We start from the raw sequence: 19,389 nt of genomic DNA on the forward strand, positions 1-19,389 counted from the left end.
CTAATCTCTCAATCTCTCTCTCTCTCTCACTCTCTCCTCAGATATCTGACATCCAGGTTAGCGGTCAGTCTGAGGACATGACAGCCAAAGAGAAACTGCTGCTTTGGTCACAGCGTATGGTGGAAGGATACCAGGGACTGCGCTGTGACAACTTCACCAGCAACTGGCGAGATGGGCGGCTCTTCAATGCCATTATCCACCGACACAAGTAAGAAAAGCAGCAGGATAGGTTACAGTACACAAAGAGGGTGGTGAGTCTGGTTACAATATACAGAGAGAACGGTGGGTCAGGTTACAGTATACAGAGAGGATGGTGAGTCAGGCTACAGTATACAGAGAGGACGGTGGGTCAGGTTACAGTGTACAGAGAGGATGGTGGGTTAGGTTACAGTGTACAGAGAGGACGGTGGGTTAGGTTACAATGTACAGAGAGGACGGTGGGTCAGGTTACAGTGTACAGAGAGGACGGTGGGTCAGGTTACAGTGTACAGAGAGGATGGTGGGTCAGGTTACAGTGTACAGAGAGGACGGTGGGTCAGGTTACAGTGTACAGAGAGGACGGTGGGTCAGGTTACAGTGTACAGAGAGGACGGTGGGTCAGGTTACAGTGTACAGAGAGGACGGTGGGTCAGGTTACAGTGTACAGAGAGGACGGTGGGTCAGGCTACAGTGTACAGAGAGGAAGGTGGGTCAGGTTACAGTATTCAGAGAGGATGGTGGGTCAGGTTACAGTATACAGAGAGGATGGTGAGTCAGGCTACAGTATACAGAGAGGATGATGAGTCAGGTTACAGTGTTCAGAGAGGACGGTGGGTCAGGTTACAGTGTACAGAGAGGATGGTGGGTTAGGTTACAGTGTACAGAGAGGACGGTGGGTTAGGTTACAATGTACAGAGAGGACGGTGGGTCAGGTTACAGTGTACAGAGAGGACGGTGGGTCAGGTTACAGTGTACAGAGAGGACGGTGGGTCAGGTTACAGTGTACAGAGAGGACGGTGGGTCAGGTTACAGTGTACAGAGAGGACGGTGGGTCAGGTTACAGTGTACAGAGAGGACGGTGGGTCAGGTTACAGTGTACAGAGAGGACGGTGGGTCAGGTTACAGTGTACAGAGAGGACGGTGGGTCAGGCTACAGTGTACAGAGAGGAAGGTGGGTCAGGCTACAGTGTACAGAGAGGATGGTGGGTCAGGCTACAGTGTACAGAGAGGATGGTGGGTCAGGTTACAGTGTACAGAGAGGATGGTGGGTCAGGTTACAGTGTACAGAGAGGATGGTGGGTCAGGTTGCAGTGTACAGAGAGGAAGGTGGGTCAGGTTACAGTGTACAGAGAGGACGGTGGGTCAGGTTGCAGTATATAGAGAGGACGGTGGGTCAGGTTACAGTATATAGAGAGGACGGTGGGTCAGGTTACAGTGTACAGCGAGGACGGTGGTTCAGGTTACAGTGTTCAGAGAGGACGGTGGTTCAGGTTACAGTGTTCAGAGAGGACGGTGGTTCAGGTTACAGTGTTCAGAGAGGACGGTGGGTCAGGTTATAGTGTACAGAGAGGACGGTGGGTCAGGTTACAGTGTACAGAGAGGACGGTGGGTCAGGTTACAGTGTACAGAGAGGACGGTGGGTCAGGTTACAGTGTACAGAGAGGACGGTGGGTCAGGTTACAGTGTACAGAGAGGACGGTGGGTCAGGTTACAGTGTACAGAGAGGACGGTGGGTCAGGTTACAGTGTACAGAGAGGACGGTGGATCAGATTACAGTGTACAGAGAGGATGGTGGATCAGATTACAGTGTACAGAGAGGATGGTGGGTCAGATTACAGTGTTCAGAGAGGATGGTGGGTCAGATTACAGTGTTCAGAGAGGATGGTGGGTCAGGTTACAGTGTTCAGAGAGGACGGTGGGTCAGGTTACAGTGTTCAGAGAGGACGGTGGGTCAGGTTACAGTATACAGAGAGGACGGTGGGTCAGGGTATATTATACAGAGAGCAGTGAGCACTTGCCTGAAACTAACACATTTTCTATTACAAACTGGATCCCTTTGCTTGTTACTGTGAATGAGACGTCATTGCATAAAACACAGTTTGTATATAGTTGTTTATACTGGCGTTGGCAGAGTCAGACTCGCGCACATCATATCTTTTTTGTATTTTTCATTTAACATAAAACTACTTTAAATTAACCCAATCATTTCTGTCGTGCACACAAATTGGCAGCATTTAAACACGTTAGAATATCTTTTTGTGGAATAATTAAAGCTGATTTTAATGCATGTTTGTGCATAAGAGCTTTAGAAAATAACAAAATAATATAATGTATATAATAGTATATTGTGTCACTATATACAGGGGGCGGCAGATCATGTCACTATATACAGGGGGCGGCAGATCATGTCACTATATACAGGGGGCGGCAGATCATGTCACTATATACAGGGGGCGGCAGATCATGTCACTATATACAGGGAACGGCAGGTCATGTCACTGTATACAGGGGGCGGCAGATCATGTCACTTTATACAGGGGGCGGCAGATCATGTCACTATATACAAGGGGCGGCAGATCGTGTCACTATATACAGGGGGCGGCAGATCATGTCACTATATACAGGGGGCGGCAGATCATGTCACTATATACAGGGGGCGGCAGATCATGTCACTATATACAGGGGGCGGCAGATCATGTCACTATATACAGGGAGCGGCAGATCATGTCACTATATACAGGGGGCGGCAGATCATGTCACTATATACAGGGGGCGGCAGATCATGTCACTATATACAGGGGGCGGCAGATCATGTCACTATATACAGGGAACGGCAGGTCATGTCACTGTATACAGGGGGCGGCAGATCATGTCACTTTATACAGGGGGCGGCAGATCATGTCACTATATACAAGGGGCGGCAGATCGTGTCACTATATACAGGGGGCGGCAGATCATGTCACTATATACAGGGGGCGGCAGATCATGTCACTATATACAGGGGGCGGCAGATCATGTCACTATATACAGGGGGCGGCAGATCATGTCACTATATACAGGGGGCGGCAGATCATGTCACTTTATACAGGGGGCGGCAGATCATGTCACTATATACAGGGGGCGGCAGATCATGTCACTATATACAGGGGGCGGCAGATCATGTCACTATATACAGGGGGCGGCAGATCATGTCACTATATACAGGGAGCAGCAGGTCATGTCACTATATACAGGGAACGGCAGGTCATGTCACTATATACAGGGAACGGCAGGTCATGTCACTATATACAGGGAACGGCAGGTCATGTCACTATATACAGGGAACGGCAGGTCATGTCACTATATACAGGGGGCGGCAGATCATGTCACTTTATACAGGGGGCGGCAGATCATGTCACTATATACAGGGGGCGGCAGATCATGTCACTATATACAGGGGGCGGCAGATCATGTCACTATATACAGGGGGCGGCAGATCATGTCACTATATACAGGGGGCGGCAGATCATGTCACTATATACAGGGAGCAGCAGATCATTTCACTTTATACAGGGGGCGGCAGATCATGTCACTATATACAGGGGGCGGCAGATCATGTCACTATATACAGGGGGCGGCAGATCATGTCACTATATACAGGGGGCGGCAGATCATGTCACTATATACAGGGGGCGGCAGATCATGTCACTATATACAGGGGGCGGCAGGTCATGTCACTGTATACAGGGAGCAGCAGGTCATGTCACTATATACAGGGAACGGCAGGTCATGTCACTGTATACAGGGGGCGGCAGATCATGTCACTTTATACAGGGGGCGGCAGATCATGTCACTTTATACAGGGGGCGGCAGATCATGTCACTATATACAGGGGGCGGCAGATCATTTCACTTTATACAGGGGGCGGCAGATCATGTCACTATATACAGGGGGCGGCAGATCATGTCACTATATACAGGGAACGGCAGGTCATGTCACTATATACAGGGGGCGGCAGATCATGTCACTATATACAGGGGGCGGCAGATCATGTCACTATATACAGGGGGCGGCAGATCATGTCACTTTATACAGGGGGCGGCAGATCATGTCACTTTATACAGGGGGCGGCAGATCATGTCACTTTATACAGGGGGCGGCAGATCATGTCACTATATACAGGGAGCGGCAGATCATGTCACTATATACAGGGAGCGGCAGATCATGTCACTATATACAGGGGGCGGCAGATCATGTCACTATATACAGGGGGCGGCAGATCATGTCACTGTATACAGGGAGCTGCAGGTCATGTCACTGTATACAGGGAGCTGCAGGTCATGTCACTGTATACAGGGAGCTGCAGGTCATGTCACTGTATACAGGGAGCTGCAGGTCATGTCACTATATACAGGGAACGGCAGGTCATGTCACTATATACAGGGAGCAGCAGGTCATGTCACTATATACAGGGAGCAGCAGGTCATGTCACTGTATACAGGGAACGGCAGGTCATGTCACTATATACAGGGAGCAGTAGGTCATGTCACTATATGTCACTATATACAAGGAGCAGCAGGTCGTGTCACTATATACAGGGAGCAGCAGGTCGTGTCACTATATACAGGGAGCAGCAGGTCGTGTCACTATATACAGGGAGCAGCAGGTCATGTCACTGTATACAGGTAGCAGCAGGTCATGTCACTGTATACAGGGAGCAGCAGGTCATGTCACTGTATACAGGGAGCAGCAGGTCATGTCACTGTATACAGGGAGCAGCAGGTCATGTCACTGTATACAGGGAGCAGCAGGTCATGTCACTGTATACAGGTAGCAGCAGGTCATGTCACTGTATACAGGGAGCTGCAGGTCATGTCACTGTATACAGGGAGCAGCAGGTCATGTCACTATATACAGGGAACGGCAGGTCATGTCACTATATACAGGGAGCAGCAGGTCGTGTCACTATATACAGGGAGCAGTAGGTCGTGTCACTGTATACAGGGAGCAGCAGGTCATGTCACTGTATACAGGTAGCAGCAGGTCATGTCACTGTATACAGGGAGCAGCAGGTCATGTCACTGTATACAGGGAGCAGCAGGTCATGTCACTATATACAGGGAACGGCAGGTCATGTCACTATATACAGGGAGCAGCAGGTCATGTCACTATATACAGGGAGCAGCAGGTCATGTCACTGTATACAGGGAACGGCAGGTCATGTCACTATATACAGGGAGCAGCAGGTCATGTAACTATATACAGGGAGCAGCAGGTCATGTCACTATATACAGGGAGCAGCAGGTCGTGTCACTATATACAGGGAGCAGCAGGTCGTGTCACTATATACAGGGTACGGCAGGTCGTGTCACTTTATACAGAGAGCATCAGGTCATGTCACTTTATACAGAGACTGTATCTCAGCTCACTGGATCAATGTGTTGCCTTTTTGTTTTCACCCAGAAGGGGGCAGTGCACACTCATTTACATACTCAGCCCCTGGGGTCATCTAATCTGTCAAGTGATGGAGGCTCCGCCCACTGCACAAGAATTCCTTAGCCGGGGGAGAACATTCTTTTCATTTATTCTGAAGGCTTGTTGTGACGGAGCACGCGTCACTGAGAGAGGATGAGGTGGATGTATCAGAGCATTGCACAGTGACTACTTTATGCAGAGCATCGCATCTGCACCCAATGAAAGCATATACCTGCCTGCAGAGCATTGCACCCACACACAAAGAAGGCACATGGCATATACCTGCCTGCAGAGCATTGCGCCCGCACCCAATGAAGGCACATGGCATATACCTGCCTGCAGAGCATTGCACCCACACCCAATGAAGGCACATGGCATATACCTGCCTGCAGAGCATTGCACCCGCACCCAATGGAGGCACATGGCATATACCTGCCTGCAGAGCATTGCACCCGCACCCAATGAAGGCACATGGCATATACCTGCCTGCAGAGCATTGCACCCACACACAATGAAGGCACATGGCATATATCTGCCTGCAGAGCATTGCACCCTCACCCAATAAAGGCACATGGCATATATCTGCCTGCAGAGCATTGCACCCGCACCCAATAAAGGCACATGGCATAGATCTGCCTGCAGAGCATTGGACTCACACTCAATGAAAGCACATGGCATATACCTGCACCCAATGAAGGCACATGACATACACCTGCCTGCAGAGCATTGCAACCAAATACAATAATTAATTCTGCGGCATATTTAGTACATAAAATAAACCTGCAGATCGTTGCAACCACACCCAGTACATTGACTAAACGTGCAGTAAAGTGGAACCCCACCCATCACAGAGAAACCACCTGCAGAGTATTGTGACCACACCCAACACATGGAATAAACCTGCACCATATTGCAACCATACCCAGCGCAGAAAATCATTTTGGGACCAGAAGGGAATAAAGCTGCAGACTCCTTCACCTGCCGCATGAGGAATAAATATCAGAGGATTTAACACCTCCCTGCACTAACAAACGTGCAGAGTCTAGCACAGTGATCAGACATGCAGAGCATCTCGCCAACACGCAGCATGAAATATATCTGCACAACATGAACAGGACAGTTGCAGAGCATCCTGTGCTTGGTTGTCTATAGAGAATATCAGCAGGCAACCATATGCTGGTACTCTGCAGAGCATCTCACACATCACTGGGGCAGCAGCGGGCTCCGGTCGGCTCTGCTCGTGCTGAAACATGAACCATTTGAGCAGCCAAAAACAATGATGCTGTTAGAACAATGGAGTGTGTGTGCGCATTCGCAGGTCTGTGCATGTGAAGTACCCAGACACTTAACCCCTGCCATGCCGACTGCAGCAAGTCTTTATTTACAAACCCGAGTACTATCTCTTTAGGAGAGTTAAAAACAAAATGGCACCTTATTATGCCATGTTAACCAATTCACAACATATTATATATGTTATGCGTCTATAGGTGAACGGCATTGTGATTCCTGTAAAGCGTGTCTACTCTGGCTTATTCCTGCATTCCTGTTGTGTGATTTAGTTTGCGTGAGAGAGAAAATCCCTCAGAAGAAGGAACGTCAGCTTGTCTGGAGGCAATGAATGGGACTACCAGTCAAATCAGTAGTCTTAGAGGACCCACGTAATTCCTATCACCTCCTAAGCCCAAATGTGCGGGGAAGAAAAGAGGATTTATTTTAACTTTAAGGGAAAATATAACAAGCACGCCGGACGTTCCATTAGCAAAGTCGTTTCTTTTCTGGGCAATTTATGACCCATTTGACCTGTCTGAGTGTGCATGACGCTGACCCTTGTTTGTACAGACGCCCTGTCTGATTCTATTGGTACTGATAATAGTATATATAGATGTACCGCTAAAGACAGACGCGTGTGTGGGTGGGATCAGGAGTCTTTTCTTGTTCAGTTAATAGAAAAAAGTTTTTTTGTTTTTTTTTGTATTTTGGACCTTAATCAATTTTGTTGCCATCTAGTAAAATATTTATAGGAATAATCTCCATATAGATGTCTGAAAAGTGCTAAAAACAAACAAACTGATGATTCATACAGGTCCTTAGTGAAAATGTCAAGAAGAGAGGGCCTGTTGTGCGAGAGGTTCTGGAGCACCCTGGGAATGGCTACAAACATTGGCCCAGTCATTTTGTTCTTTATAAAGCAGACACCCAGTAAGCGCTCGATAGACAGGAGCGTTCCCACTTGTGCCCAGTTTATCAGCGAGAGACGTTTAAGGGCACAGGAAGTTCTTCTATACTAACTGCAGGAACCTGCTGATATTTTATTAGGTTTTTGTTTTCTGCCCACTTAGCTAGCAGTCAAGGCAAACTTCATTAAAGGGGCAGGAAAGTCAAAATTAAACTTTCATGATTCAGAGAGGGCATCAATTTTAAGCAACCTAACAACTTCTATTATCAATTGTACTTTCTTTTCGCAATATCCTTTATTGAACAGCATATCTAGATATGCTCAGGAGCAGTGGTGCACTGCTGAGAGCTAGCTACTGATCGGTGGCTATAGATATGTCTCTTGTTATTGGCACACCAGATGTGTTCAGCTAGCTCCCAGTAGCGCACTTGCTCCTGAGCAAAATGATACCACGAGAATGAAGTTCATTTGATAATAGAAGTAAATTGGGAAGTTGTTTAGAATCACTTGCTTTATTTTCCTGTCTCTTAAAGGGGACAGATATATTGAATTTTATGATACATTTAAGGCAGCATCCTCACCTGTGCTAAATGTGAAATAGTAGATTCCAATCCAAAGAATAGTGACAATGAACGTGGTATAAACAAACTGAAATGAATTGTAACGTGTTTATTATAAAGAAGGACAAATCCAGTCCTGTTTAGTTACAACCTACAAATATGTTTATGTATCATTGATAGAAAACAGCTCAGCTGCAGAACATTATGTGGGTAAGATGTGTTTAAGGGAAGAGTATTAGTAGGAATCGGATCCCTAGGAATAAGTACCCAGAGGGGACATTTTGTGCGCGTCTCTGTCCCTCCCATCCTGTCTGTATAACATGTATTAGCACGGTAGAGGAGACACGCCCTAGACCTGAGCTGCGACTCGCACACCTGACTTGTGGCTGAGAGCATTGTGATGAAGGCACCAGCCCAGGGAAGAAGTCAGCACAACAATAACTTGTAATCTTATCGACTGCACTTCTCATGTTGTCATGTTGACATGTGGTTCAGATGTCGGAGACACGAAAGTCCTTTTATTTCAAGAAGCTGCACTAAGGTGGATAATCCTGCAGAGCGTAAAACCCTAGACACCAGCATTACCACAAGGACAGAGCAATGAGAAAGGGAAGCTGACAGTGCGTTGGAAGAAAAAGAGAGGACAAAAGAGTAAAGGAAGGAGGTCACAGGATCATTTTACTGGGTCATTTAGGATTCAAGCTCTGTGGGCATCATGTACCATAATGGACAGAGGAAAAAGGGTGTCAAGCAGCAGCAGCAGAAGAAGAAGTCTCGCCAACCTGCTGGACGCTCATTTCCATGCCCAGAACCTCTGGACAGTGTTCTTATGCTTTGTGAGGATGTACCCTCTGACAATGGCTACCACTCCCTGGAAAAGCCAGAGATGATGCACCTGTCTGAGCTGGATAGAGTGAGCACCTACACAGGATCAGTCTACTCTATCCGTTCAGAGCTGCAGCTTAAGGAAATGTAGGTGTCTTTTTTTTTATGTCTCTTCTTTTGTTGTACTGCTGTCTTTAGTATGTTCCTGAACTAGGTCTTTTGTTGTACTGCTGTCTTTAGACTGTTCCTGAACTAGGTCTTTTGTTGCACTGCTGTCCTTAGTGTGTTCCTGAACTAGGTCTTTTGTTGTATTACTGTCCTTAGTGTGTTCCTGAACTAGGTCTTTTGTTGCACTGCTGTCTTTAGAATGTTCCTGAACTAGGTCTTTTGTTGCACTGCTGTCCTTAGTGTGTTCCTGAACTAGGTCTTTTGTTGTATTACTGTCCTTAGTGTGTTCCTGAACTAGGTCTTTTGTTGCACTGCTGTCCTTAGTGTGTTCCTGAACTAGGTCTTTTGTTGTACTGCTGTCTTTAAAATGTTCCTGAACTAGGTCTTTTGTTGCACTGCTGTCTTTAAAATGTTCCTGAACTAGGTCTTTTGTTGCACTGCTGTCCTTAGTGTGTTCCTGAACTAGGTCTTTTGTTGCTCTGCTGTCCTTAGTGTGTTCCTGAACTAGGTATTTTGTTGTATTACTGTCCTTAGTGTGTTCCTGAACTAGGTCTTTTGTTGTACTGCTGTCTTTAGACTGTTCCTGAACTAGGTCTTTTGTTGCACTGCTGTCTTTAGTGTGTTCCTGAACTAGGTCTTTTGTTGCTCTGCTGTCCTTAGTGTGTTCCTGAACTAGGTCTTTTGTTGTATTACTGTCCTTAGTGTGTTCCTGAACTAGGTCTTTTGTTGCACTGCTGTCTTTAGAATGTTCCTGAACTAGGTCTTTTGTTGTACTGCTGTCCTTAGTGTGTTCCTGAACTAGGTCTTTTGTTGTATTACTGTCCTTAGTGTGTTCTTGAACTAGGTCTTTTGTTGCACTGCTGTCCTTAGTGTGTTCCTGAACTAGGTCTTTTGTTGTATTACTGTCCTTAGTGTGTTCCTGAACTAGGTCTTTTGTTGCACTGCTGTCTTTAGAATGTTCCTGAACTAGGTCTTTTGTTGCACTGCTGTCCTTAGTGTGTTCCTGAACTAGGTCTTTTGTTGTATTACTGTCCTTAGTGTGTTCCTGAACTAGGTCTTTCTCCAACATAGGTGTGTCCGGTCCACGGCGTCATCCTTACTTGTGGGATATTCTCTTCTTCCCCAACAGGAAATGGCAAAGAGCCCAGCAAAGCTGGTCACATGATCCCTCCTAGGCTCCGCCTACCCCAGTCATTCTCTTTGCCGTTGTACAGGCAACATCTCCACGGAGATGGCTTAGAGTTTTTTAGTGTTTAACTGTAGTTTTTATTATTCAATCAAGAGTTTGTTATTTTAAAATAGTGCTGGTATGTACTATTTACTCAGAAACAGAAAAGAGATGAAGATTTCTGTTTGTATGAGGAAAATGATTTTAGCACCGTAACTAAAATCCATGGCTGTTCCACACAGGACTGTTGAGAGCAATTAACTTCAGTTGGGGGAACAGTGTGCAGTCTCTTGCTGCTTGAGGTATGACACATTCTAACAAGACGATGTAATGCTGGAAGCTGTCATTTTTCCCTATGGGATCCGGTAAGCCATGTTTATTACGATGGTAATTAAGGGCTTCACAAGGGCTTATTAAGTTTGTAGACTTTTCTGGGCTAAATCGATTCAGTTTTAAAACATATTTAGCTTTGAGGAATCATTTTATCTGGGTTTATTGATATTATAATATCGGCAGGCACTGTATTAGACACCTTATTTCTCTGGGGCTTTCCCAAAGCATAAGCAGAGCCTCATTTTCGCGCCGGTGTGGCGCACTTGTTTTTGAGAGGCATGGCATGCAGTCGCATGTGAGAGGAGCTCTGATACTTAGAAAAGACTTTCTGAAGGCGTCATTTGGTATCGTATTCCCCTTTTGGTTTGGTTGGGTCTCAGCAAAGCAGATACCAGGGACTGTAAAGGGGTTAAAGTGTTAAAACGGCTCCGGTTCCGTTATTTTAAGGGTTAAAGCTTCCAAATTTGGTGTGCAATACTTTTAAGGCTTTAAGACACTGTGGTGAAAATTTGGTGAATTTTGTACAATTCCTTCATGTTTTTTCGCAATTGCAGTAATAAAGTGTGTTCAGTTTAAAATTTAAAGTGACAGTAACGGTTTTATTTTAAAACGTTTTTTGTACTTTATTATCAAGTTTATGCCTGTTTAACATGTCTGAACTACCAGATAGACTGTGTTCTGAATGTGGGGAAGCCAGAATTCCTGTTCATTTAAATAAATGTGATTTATGTGATAATGACAATGATGCCCAAGATGATTCCTCAAGTGAGGGGAGTAAGCATGGTACTGCATCATTCCCTCCTTCGTCTACACGAGTCTTGCCCACTCAGGAGGCCCCTAGTACATCTAGCGCGCCAATACTCCTTACTATGCAACAATTAACGGCTGTAATGGATAATTCTGTCAAAAACATTTTAGCCAAAATGAACCCTTGTCAGCGTAAGCGTGGCTGCTCTGTTTTAGTTACTGAAGAGCATGACGACGCTGATATTAATATCTCTGAAGGGCCCCTAACCCAATCTGAGGGGGCCAGGGAGGTTTTGTCTGAGGGAGAAATTACTGATTCAGGAAACATTTCTCAACAGGCTGAACCTGATGTAATTGCATTTAAATTTAAGTTGGAACATCTCCGCATTCTGCTTAAGGAGGTATTATCCACTCTGGATGATTGTGAAAAGTTGGTCATCCCAGAGAAACTATGTAAAATGGACAAGTTCCTAGAGGTGCCGGAGCTCCCAGAAGCTTTTCCTATACCCAAGCGGGTGGCGGACATTGTTAATAAAGAATGGGAAAGGCCCGGTATTCCTTTCGTCCCTCCCCCCATATTTAAAAAATTGTTTCCTATGGTCGACCCCAGAAAGGACTTATGGCAGACAGTCCCCAAGGTCGAGGGAGCGGTTTCTACTTTAAACAAACGCACCACTATACCCATAGAGGATAGTTGTGCTTTCAAAGATCCTATGGATAAAAAATTAGAAGGTTTGCTTAAAAATCTCCTCCTTATGAGGAGATTATGGACAGAATCAATGCTCTCAAATTGGCTAATTCTTTCACCCTAGACGCCACTTTGCAATTGGCTAGGTTAGCGGCTAAGAATTCTGGGTTTGCTATTGTGGCGCGCAGAGCGCTTTGGTTGAAATCTTGGTCGGCTGACGCGTCTTCCAAGAACAAGCTACTAAACATTCCTTTCAAGGGGAAAACGCTGTTTGGCCCTGACTTGAAAGAGATTATCTCGGATATCACTGGGGGTAAGGGCCACGCCCTTCCTCAGGATCGGCCTTTCAAGGCGAAAAATAGACCCAATTTTCGTCCCTTTCGTAAAAACGGACCAGCCCAAAGTGCTACGTCCTCTAAGCAAGAGGGTAATACTTCTCAAGCCAAGCCAGCTTGGAGACCAATGCAAGGCTGGAACAAGGGAAAACAGGCCAAGAAGCCTGCCACTGCTACCAAGACAGCATGAAATATTGGCCCCCGATCCGGGACCGGATCTGGTGGGGGGCAGACTCTCTCTCTTCGCTCAGGCTTGGGCAAGAGATGTTCTGGATCCTTGGGCGCTAGAAATAGTCTCCCAGGGTTATCTTCTGGAATTCAAGGGACTTCCCCCAAGGGGGAGGTTCCACAGGTCTCAGTTGTCTTCAGACCACATAAAAAGACAGGCGTTCTTACATTGTGTAGAAGACCTGTTAAAAATGGGAGTGATTCATCCTGTTCCACTAAGAGAACAAGGGATGGGGTTCTACTCCAATCTGTTCATAGTTCCCAAAAAAGAGGGAACGTTCAGACCAATCTTAGATCTCAAGATCTTAAACAAGTTTCTCAAGGTTCCATCTTTCAAGATGGAAACCATTCGAACTATTCTTCCTTCCATCCAGGAGGGTCAATTCATGACCACGGTGGATTTAAAGGATGCGTATCTACATATTCCTATCCACAAGGAACATCATCGGTTCCTAAGGTTTGCATTCCTGGACAAACATTACCAGTTCGTGGCGCTTCCTTTCGGATTAGCCACTGCTCCAAGGATTTTCACAAAGGTACTAGGCTCCCTTCTAGCGGTGCTAAGACCAAGGGGCATTGCAGTAGTACCTTACCTGGACGACATTCTGATTCAAGCGTCGTCCCTTCCTCAAGCAAAGGCTCACACGGACATTGTCCTGGCCTTTCTCAGATCTCACGGCTGGAAAGTGAACGTGGAAAAGAGTTCTCTATCCCCGTCAACAAGGGTTCCCTTCTTGGGAACAATTATAGACTCTTTAGAAATGAGGATCTTTCTAACAGAGGCCAGAAAAACAAAACTTCTAGACTCTTGTCGGATACTTCATTCCGTTCCTCTTCCTTCCATAGCTCAGTGCATGGAAGTGATCGGGTTGATGGTAGCGGCGATGGACATAGTTCCTTTTGCGCGCATTCATCTAAGACCATTACAACTGTGCATGCTCAGTCAGTGGAATGGGGACTATACAGACTTGTCTCCGAAGATACAAGTAAATCAGAGGACCAGAGACTCACTCCGTTGGTGGCTGTCCCTGGACAATCTGTCTCAAGGGATGACGTTCCGCAGACCAGAGTGGGTCATTGTCACGACCGACGCCAGTCTAATGGGCTGGGGCGCGGTCTGGGGATCCCTGAAAGCTCAGGGTCTTTGGTCTCGGGAAGAATCTCTTCTACCGATAAATATTCTGGAACTGAGAGCGATATTCAATGCTCTCAAGGCCTGGCCTCGGCTAGCGAGGACCAAGTTCATACGGTTTCAATCAGACAACATGACAACTGTTGCGTACATCAACCATCAGGGGGGAACAAGGAGTTCCCTAGCGATGGAAGAAGTGACCAAAATCATTCTATGGGCGGAGTCTCACTCCTGCCACCTGTCTGCTATCCACATCCCAGGAGTGGAAAATTGGGAAGCGGATTTTCTGAGTCGTCAGACATTGCATCCGGGGGAGTGGGAACTCCATCCGGAAATCTTTGCCCAAGTCACTCACCTGTGGGGCATTCCAGACATGGATCTGATGGCCTCTCGTCAGAACTTCAAAGTTCCTTGCTACGGGGCCAGATCCAGGGATCCCAAGGCGGCTCTAGTGGATGCACTAGTAGCACCTTGGACCTTCAAACTAGCTTATGTGTTCCCGCCATTTCCTCTCATCCCCAGGCTGGTAGCCAGGATCAATCAGGAGAGGGCGTCGGTGATCTTGATAGCTCCTGCGTGGCCACGCAGGACTTGGTATGCAGATCTGGTGAATATGTCATCGGCTCCACCTTGGAAGCTACCTTTGAGACGAGACCTTCTTGTTCAGGGTCCGTTCGAACATCCGAATCTGGTTTCACTCCAGCTGACTGCTTGGAGATTGAACGCTTGATTTTATCGAAGCGAGGATTCTCAGATTCTGTTATCGATACTCTTGTTCAGGCCAGAAAGCCTGTAACTAGAAAGATTTACCACAAAATTTGGAAAAAATATATCTGTTGGTGTGAATCTAAAGGATTCCCTTGGGACAAGGTCAAGATTCCTAGGATTCTATCCTTCCTTCAAGAAGGATTGGAAAAAGGATTATCTGCTAGTTCCCTGAAGGGACAGATTTCTGCCTTGTCGGTATTACTTCACAAAAAGCTGGCAGCTGTGCCAGATGTTCAAGCCTTTGTTCAGGCTTTGGTTAGAATCAAGCCTGTTTACAAACCTTTGACTCCTCCTTGGAGTCTCAATTTAGTTCTTTCTGTTCTTCAGGGGGTTCCGTTTGAACCCTTACATTCCGTTGATATTAAGTTATTATCTTGGAAAGTTTTGTTTTTAGTTGCGATTTCTTCTGCTAGAAGAGTCTCAGAATTATCTGCTCTGCAGTGTTCTCCTCCTTATCTGGTGTTCCATGCAGATAAGGTGGTTTTACGTACTAAACCTGGTTTTCTTCCAAAAGTTGTTTCTAACAAAAACATTAACCAGGAGATTATCGTACCTTCTCTGTGTCCAAAACCAGTTTCAAAGAAGGAACGTTTGTTGCACAATTTGGATGTTGTTCGCGCTCTAAAATTCTATTTAGATGCTACAAAGGATTTTAGACAAACATCTTCCTTGTTTGTTGTTTATTCAGGTAAAAGGAGAGGTCAAAAAGCAACTTCTACCTCTCTCTCTTTTTGGATTAAAAGCATCATCAGATTGGCTTACGAGACTGCCGGACGGCAGCCTCCCGAAAGAATCACAGCTCATTCCACTAGGGCTGTGGCTTCCACATGGGCCTTCAAGAACGAGGCTTCTGTTGATCAGATATGTAGGGCAGCGACTTGGTCTTCACTGCACACTTTTACCAAATTTTACAAGTTTGATACTTTTGCTTCTTCTGAGGCTATTTTTGGGAGAAAGGTTTTGCAAGCCGTGGTGCCTTCCATTTAGGTGACCTGATTTGCTCCCTCCCTTCATCCGTGTCCTAAAGCTTTGGTATTGGTTCCCACAAGTAAGGATGACGCCGTGGACCGGACACACCAATGTTGGAGAAAACAGAATTTATGTTTACCTGATAAATTTCTTTCTCCAACGGTGTGTCCGGTCCACGGCCCGCCCGGGTTTTTTTAATCAGGTCTGATAATTTATTTTCTTTAACTACAGTCACCACGGTACCATATGGTTTCTCCTATGCAAATATTCCTCCTTAACGTCGGTCGAATGACTGGGGTAGGCGGAGCCTAGGAGGGATCATGTGACCAGCTTTGCTGGGCTCTTTGCCATTTCCTGTTGGGGAAGAAGAGAATATCCCACAAGTAAGGATGACGCCGTGGACCGGACACACCGTTGGAGAAAGAAATTTATCAGGTAAACATAAATTCTGTTTTTGTTGCACTGCTGTCCTTAGTGTGTTCCTGAACTAGGTCTTTTGTTGTACTGCTGTCTTTAGAATGTTCCTGAACTAGGTCTTTTGTTGTACTGCTGTCTTTAGAATGTTCCTGAACTAGGTCTTTTGTTGTACTGCTGTCCTTAGTGTGTTCCTGAATTAGGTATTTTGTTGTATTACTGTCCTTAGTGTGTTCCTGAACTAGGTATTTTGTTGTATTACTGTCCTTAGTGTGTTCCTGAACTAGGTCTTTTGTTGCACTGCTGTCCTTAGTGTGTTCCTGAACTAGGTCTTTTGTTGCACTGCTGTCTTTAGAATGTTCCTGAACTAGGTCTTTTGTTGTACTGCTGTCTTTAGAATGTTCCTGAACTAGGTCTTTTGTTGTACTGCTGTCCTTAGTGTGTTCCTGAATTAGGTATTTTGTTGTATTACTGTCCTTAGTGTGTTCCTGAACTAGGTCTTTTGTTGTACTGCTGTCCTTAGTGTGTTCCTGAACTAGGTCTTTTGTTGCACTGCTGTCCTTAGTGTGTTCCTGAACTAGGTCTTTTGTTGCACTGCTGTCTTTAGAATGTTCCTGAACTAGGTCTTTTGTTGTACTGCTGTCTTTAGAATGTTCCTGAACTAGGTCTTTTGTTGTACTGCTGTCCTTAGTGTGTTCCTGAATTAGGTATTTTGTTGTATTACTGTCCTTAGTGTGTTCCTGAACTAGGTCTTTTGTTGTACTGCTGTCCTTCGTGTGTTCCTGAACTAGGTCTTTTGTTGTACTGCTGTCTTTAGTGTGTTCCTGAACTAGGTCTTTTGTTGTACTGCTGTCTTTAGTGTGTTCCTGAACTAGGTCTTTTGTTGTACTGCTGTCTTTAGAATGTTCCTGAACTTGGTCTTTTGTTGCACTGCTGTCTTTAGAATGTTCCTGAACTAGGTCTTTTGTTGTACAGCTGTCTTTAGAATGTTCCTGAACTAGGTCTTTTCTTTGCTTCTGTTATAAATCAGACTTAGTTGGTTCCTAAATCACAGGATATGTTGTTGATTTTCCTGAAGCCCAGGCAGTGCTGCTGGTCTTTCTAACTCACAGATTGAGATGGTGGTCTTCCTGAATCATTTGCTGGGTTGGTGGGCTTCCAATACGTGTGGTCTTGCTAACATAGAGGCTGGGTTGGTATTCTTTCTAAAACGTATCCGGGTTGATGGTATTCCTGAATCACAGGCTGACTTTTTAATCTTTTTGATGTATATAACTTCCTAAATCACAGGCTGTGGTAGTTGTCTTTCTGAATCACATGCTGTGCTGGTGCTGTTCCTTAAGCATTGGCTGGATGGATGGTTGTCTTGAAGCAGAATCTATGCTGGTGGTCTTCTTGAATAACAAGCTGGGTTGGTTGCCTTCCTAAACTGCTGGCTGGATCGTTTGGCATCCCAAAGCACAGGCTGATTTGGTTATCTTCTTAAAAGCAAAAGTTGGGTTGGTGGTGGTTTTCTTGAATAACAAGCTGGTTAGGTTATCCTGCTGAAGCACAGCTAGGTTCCTCATATTTCCAAAGCTCATGCTGAGTTAGTAGTCTTCCTGAACACACATTTTGAGTTAGTGGTCTTCTTGCAGCAGAGGCTTGGTTGGTGGGCTTCCTAAATAACAGGGTGATTTGATGATCTTTCTGAAGCATCATTAGGTGCTTGTTTTTTGGGGAGCACAAACTGGGTTAGTTGTCTTCCTGAAGCATATGCTGGGTTAGTGGTCTTCCTGAAGCATATGCTGGGTTAGTAGCCTTTCTGAAGCATATGCAGGGTTAGTAGTCTTCCTGAAGCATATGCTGGGTTAGTAGTCTTCCTGAAGCATATGCTGGGTTAGTTGTCTTCCTGAAGCATATGCTGGGTTAGTGGTCTTCTTGAAGCATATGCTGGGTTAGCGGTCTTCCTGAAGCATATGCTGGGTTAGTGTTCTTCCTGAAGCATATGCTGGGTTACTGGTCTTCCTGAAGCATATGCTGGGTTACTGGTCTTCCTGAAGCATATGCTGGGTTACTGGTCTTCCTGAAGCATATGCTGGGTTAGTGGTCTTCCTGAAGCATATGCTGGGTTAGTGGTCTTCCTGAAGCATATGCTGGGTTAGTGGTCTTCCTGAAGCATATGCTGGGTTAGTGGTCTTCATGAAGCATATGCTGGGTTAGTGGTCTTCCTGAAGCATATGCTGGGTTAGTGGTCTTCCTGAAGCATATGCTGGGTTAGTGGTCTTCCTAAAGAACAAGCAATAGTGATTATAGAATCAGGGGCTTGGTCTGTTGTGTTTATATGATTTTCAACTGAAGGTATCTGTAAGCTGGCTTATGTTACAGCTGTTTTGTTTGCAGGGGTTAAAAATGTGTAGACAATGGTGAAAAAGAAGAATGCGCCACAATAGTGCAAAAATCTGTGTTTCAGGATACAAACACACGCAGATAACATATTCACAGAGTATCAGGCACAATCGCCTGCTGGACCTTTAGTAGCTGTCCAGATAACTATCCCCTCGGCAAACAACTCTGTCAGCTAGGAAACTTGCACTGGTCCTCTGATGTGAGCCCAATAGTTAGTTTAATCTAAGTGTTGAATGTACACCTAGGATATCTTTTGATTGCACATATACTTCTATCCGTTTATTATTTGGATCGTAATATCTTATATATACATTTTTAACTTTCACCATTATATGTTCACGTTTATAATTACACACATATGAGTTTGGCGCATCCAACATTGTTTGTATTTTATGGAATATATACCTAGCGCCCGTGTAATCCTATATGCTCCGGCTGTCTTGACCTCTAGCTGTCAATAAGGAACTCTAAGAATATATGGATGTAGCCTGAGCGCCCCAACTAGAAGTGGGCTAGGATGTGAATAGGTAGTACACGTGTATTTATTAATGACAATAAATGTTGACAGTTAAAACAATTAAAACAATAATAAAAACAAAAGTTTAAAACAATAAATAATATGCAATATGCAAAGGTACCTATGTGGAATATTCAAATAGTACATTAACATGGATCCATGTGTATCAACATACAAAAAGACTGGCAAGATGTGACAGTAGACAATCTTGATATTAATATGAGAATAAAAGATACATATATAAAAGTACCACTAAATAAAGTACCACTAAAGCAGTACTACACCACCCTGGTACACAAATGGGGTCTTGGCCGTGGTGTAGTGAGAAGTCATAAATTGTTCCTATCAGTTGAGTGTAATTTGTAAACCCAGGTTCAGTGAAAATCTGATGTAGAATTTCCAAGCGTATACTTAGGTAGAGTCCAATATAGTTATGTTATAGATGATCCCTCATTAGTGATGGTGTAGGAGAAAAAAGGGGATGTGACTGAAAGCTCAAAAAATAATGCAAAATAGTGGGGGAAAAAGTGAAGGGGGGGG

General features: G+C 45.2%; 1 protein-coding gene across 19 annotated transcripts in view; it reads left to right on the forward strand.

Annotated features, from left to right (window-relative positions):
• Nucleotides 1-19,389, forward strand: part of PLEC (plectin) — a 476,113-nt gene that overhangs the window by 375,064 nt on the left and 81,660 nt on the right. For all 19 annotated transcript variants that reach the window (XM_053715478.1, XM_053715475.1, XM_053715480.1 and 16 more), the window contains one exon: nt 42-208. In XM_053715478.1, coding sequence (XP_053571453.1) covers nt 42-208 — 167 coding nt within the window. The remainder of the gene's footprint in view (nt 1-41; nt 209-19,389) is intronic.

Source organism: Bombina bombina, chromosome 5 (assembly GCF_027579735.1).
Source record: "Bombina bombina isolate aBomBom1 chromosome 5, aBomBom1.pri, whole genome shotgun sequence".
NCBI lineage: Eukaryota > Metazoa > Chordata > Amphibia > Anura > Bombinatoridae > Bombina > Bombina bombina.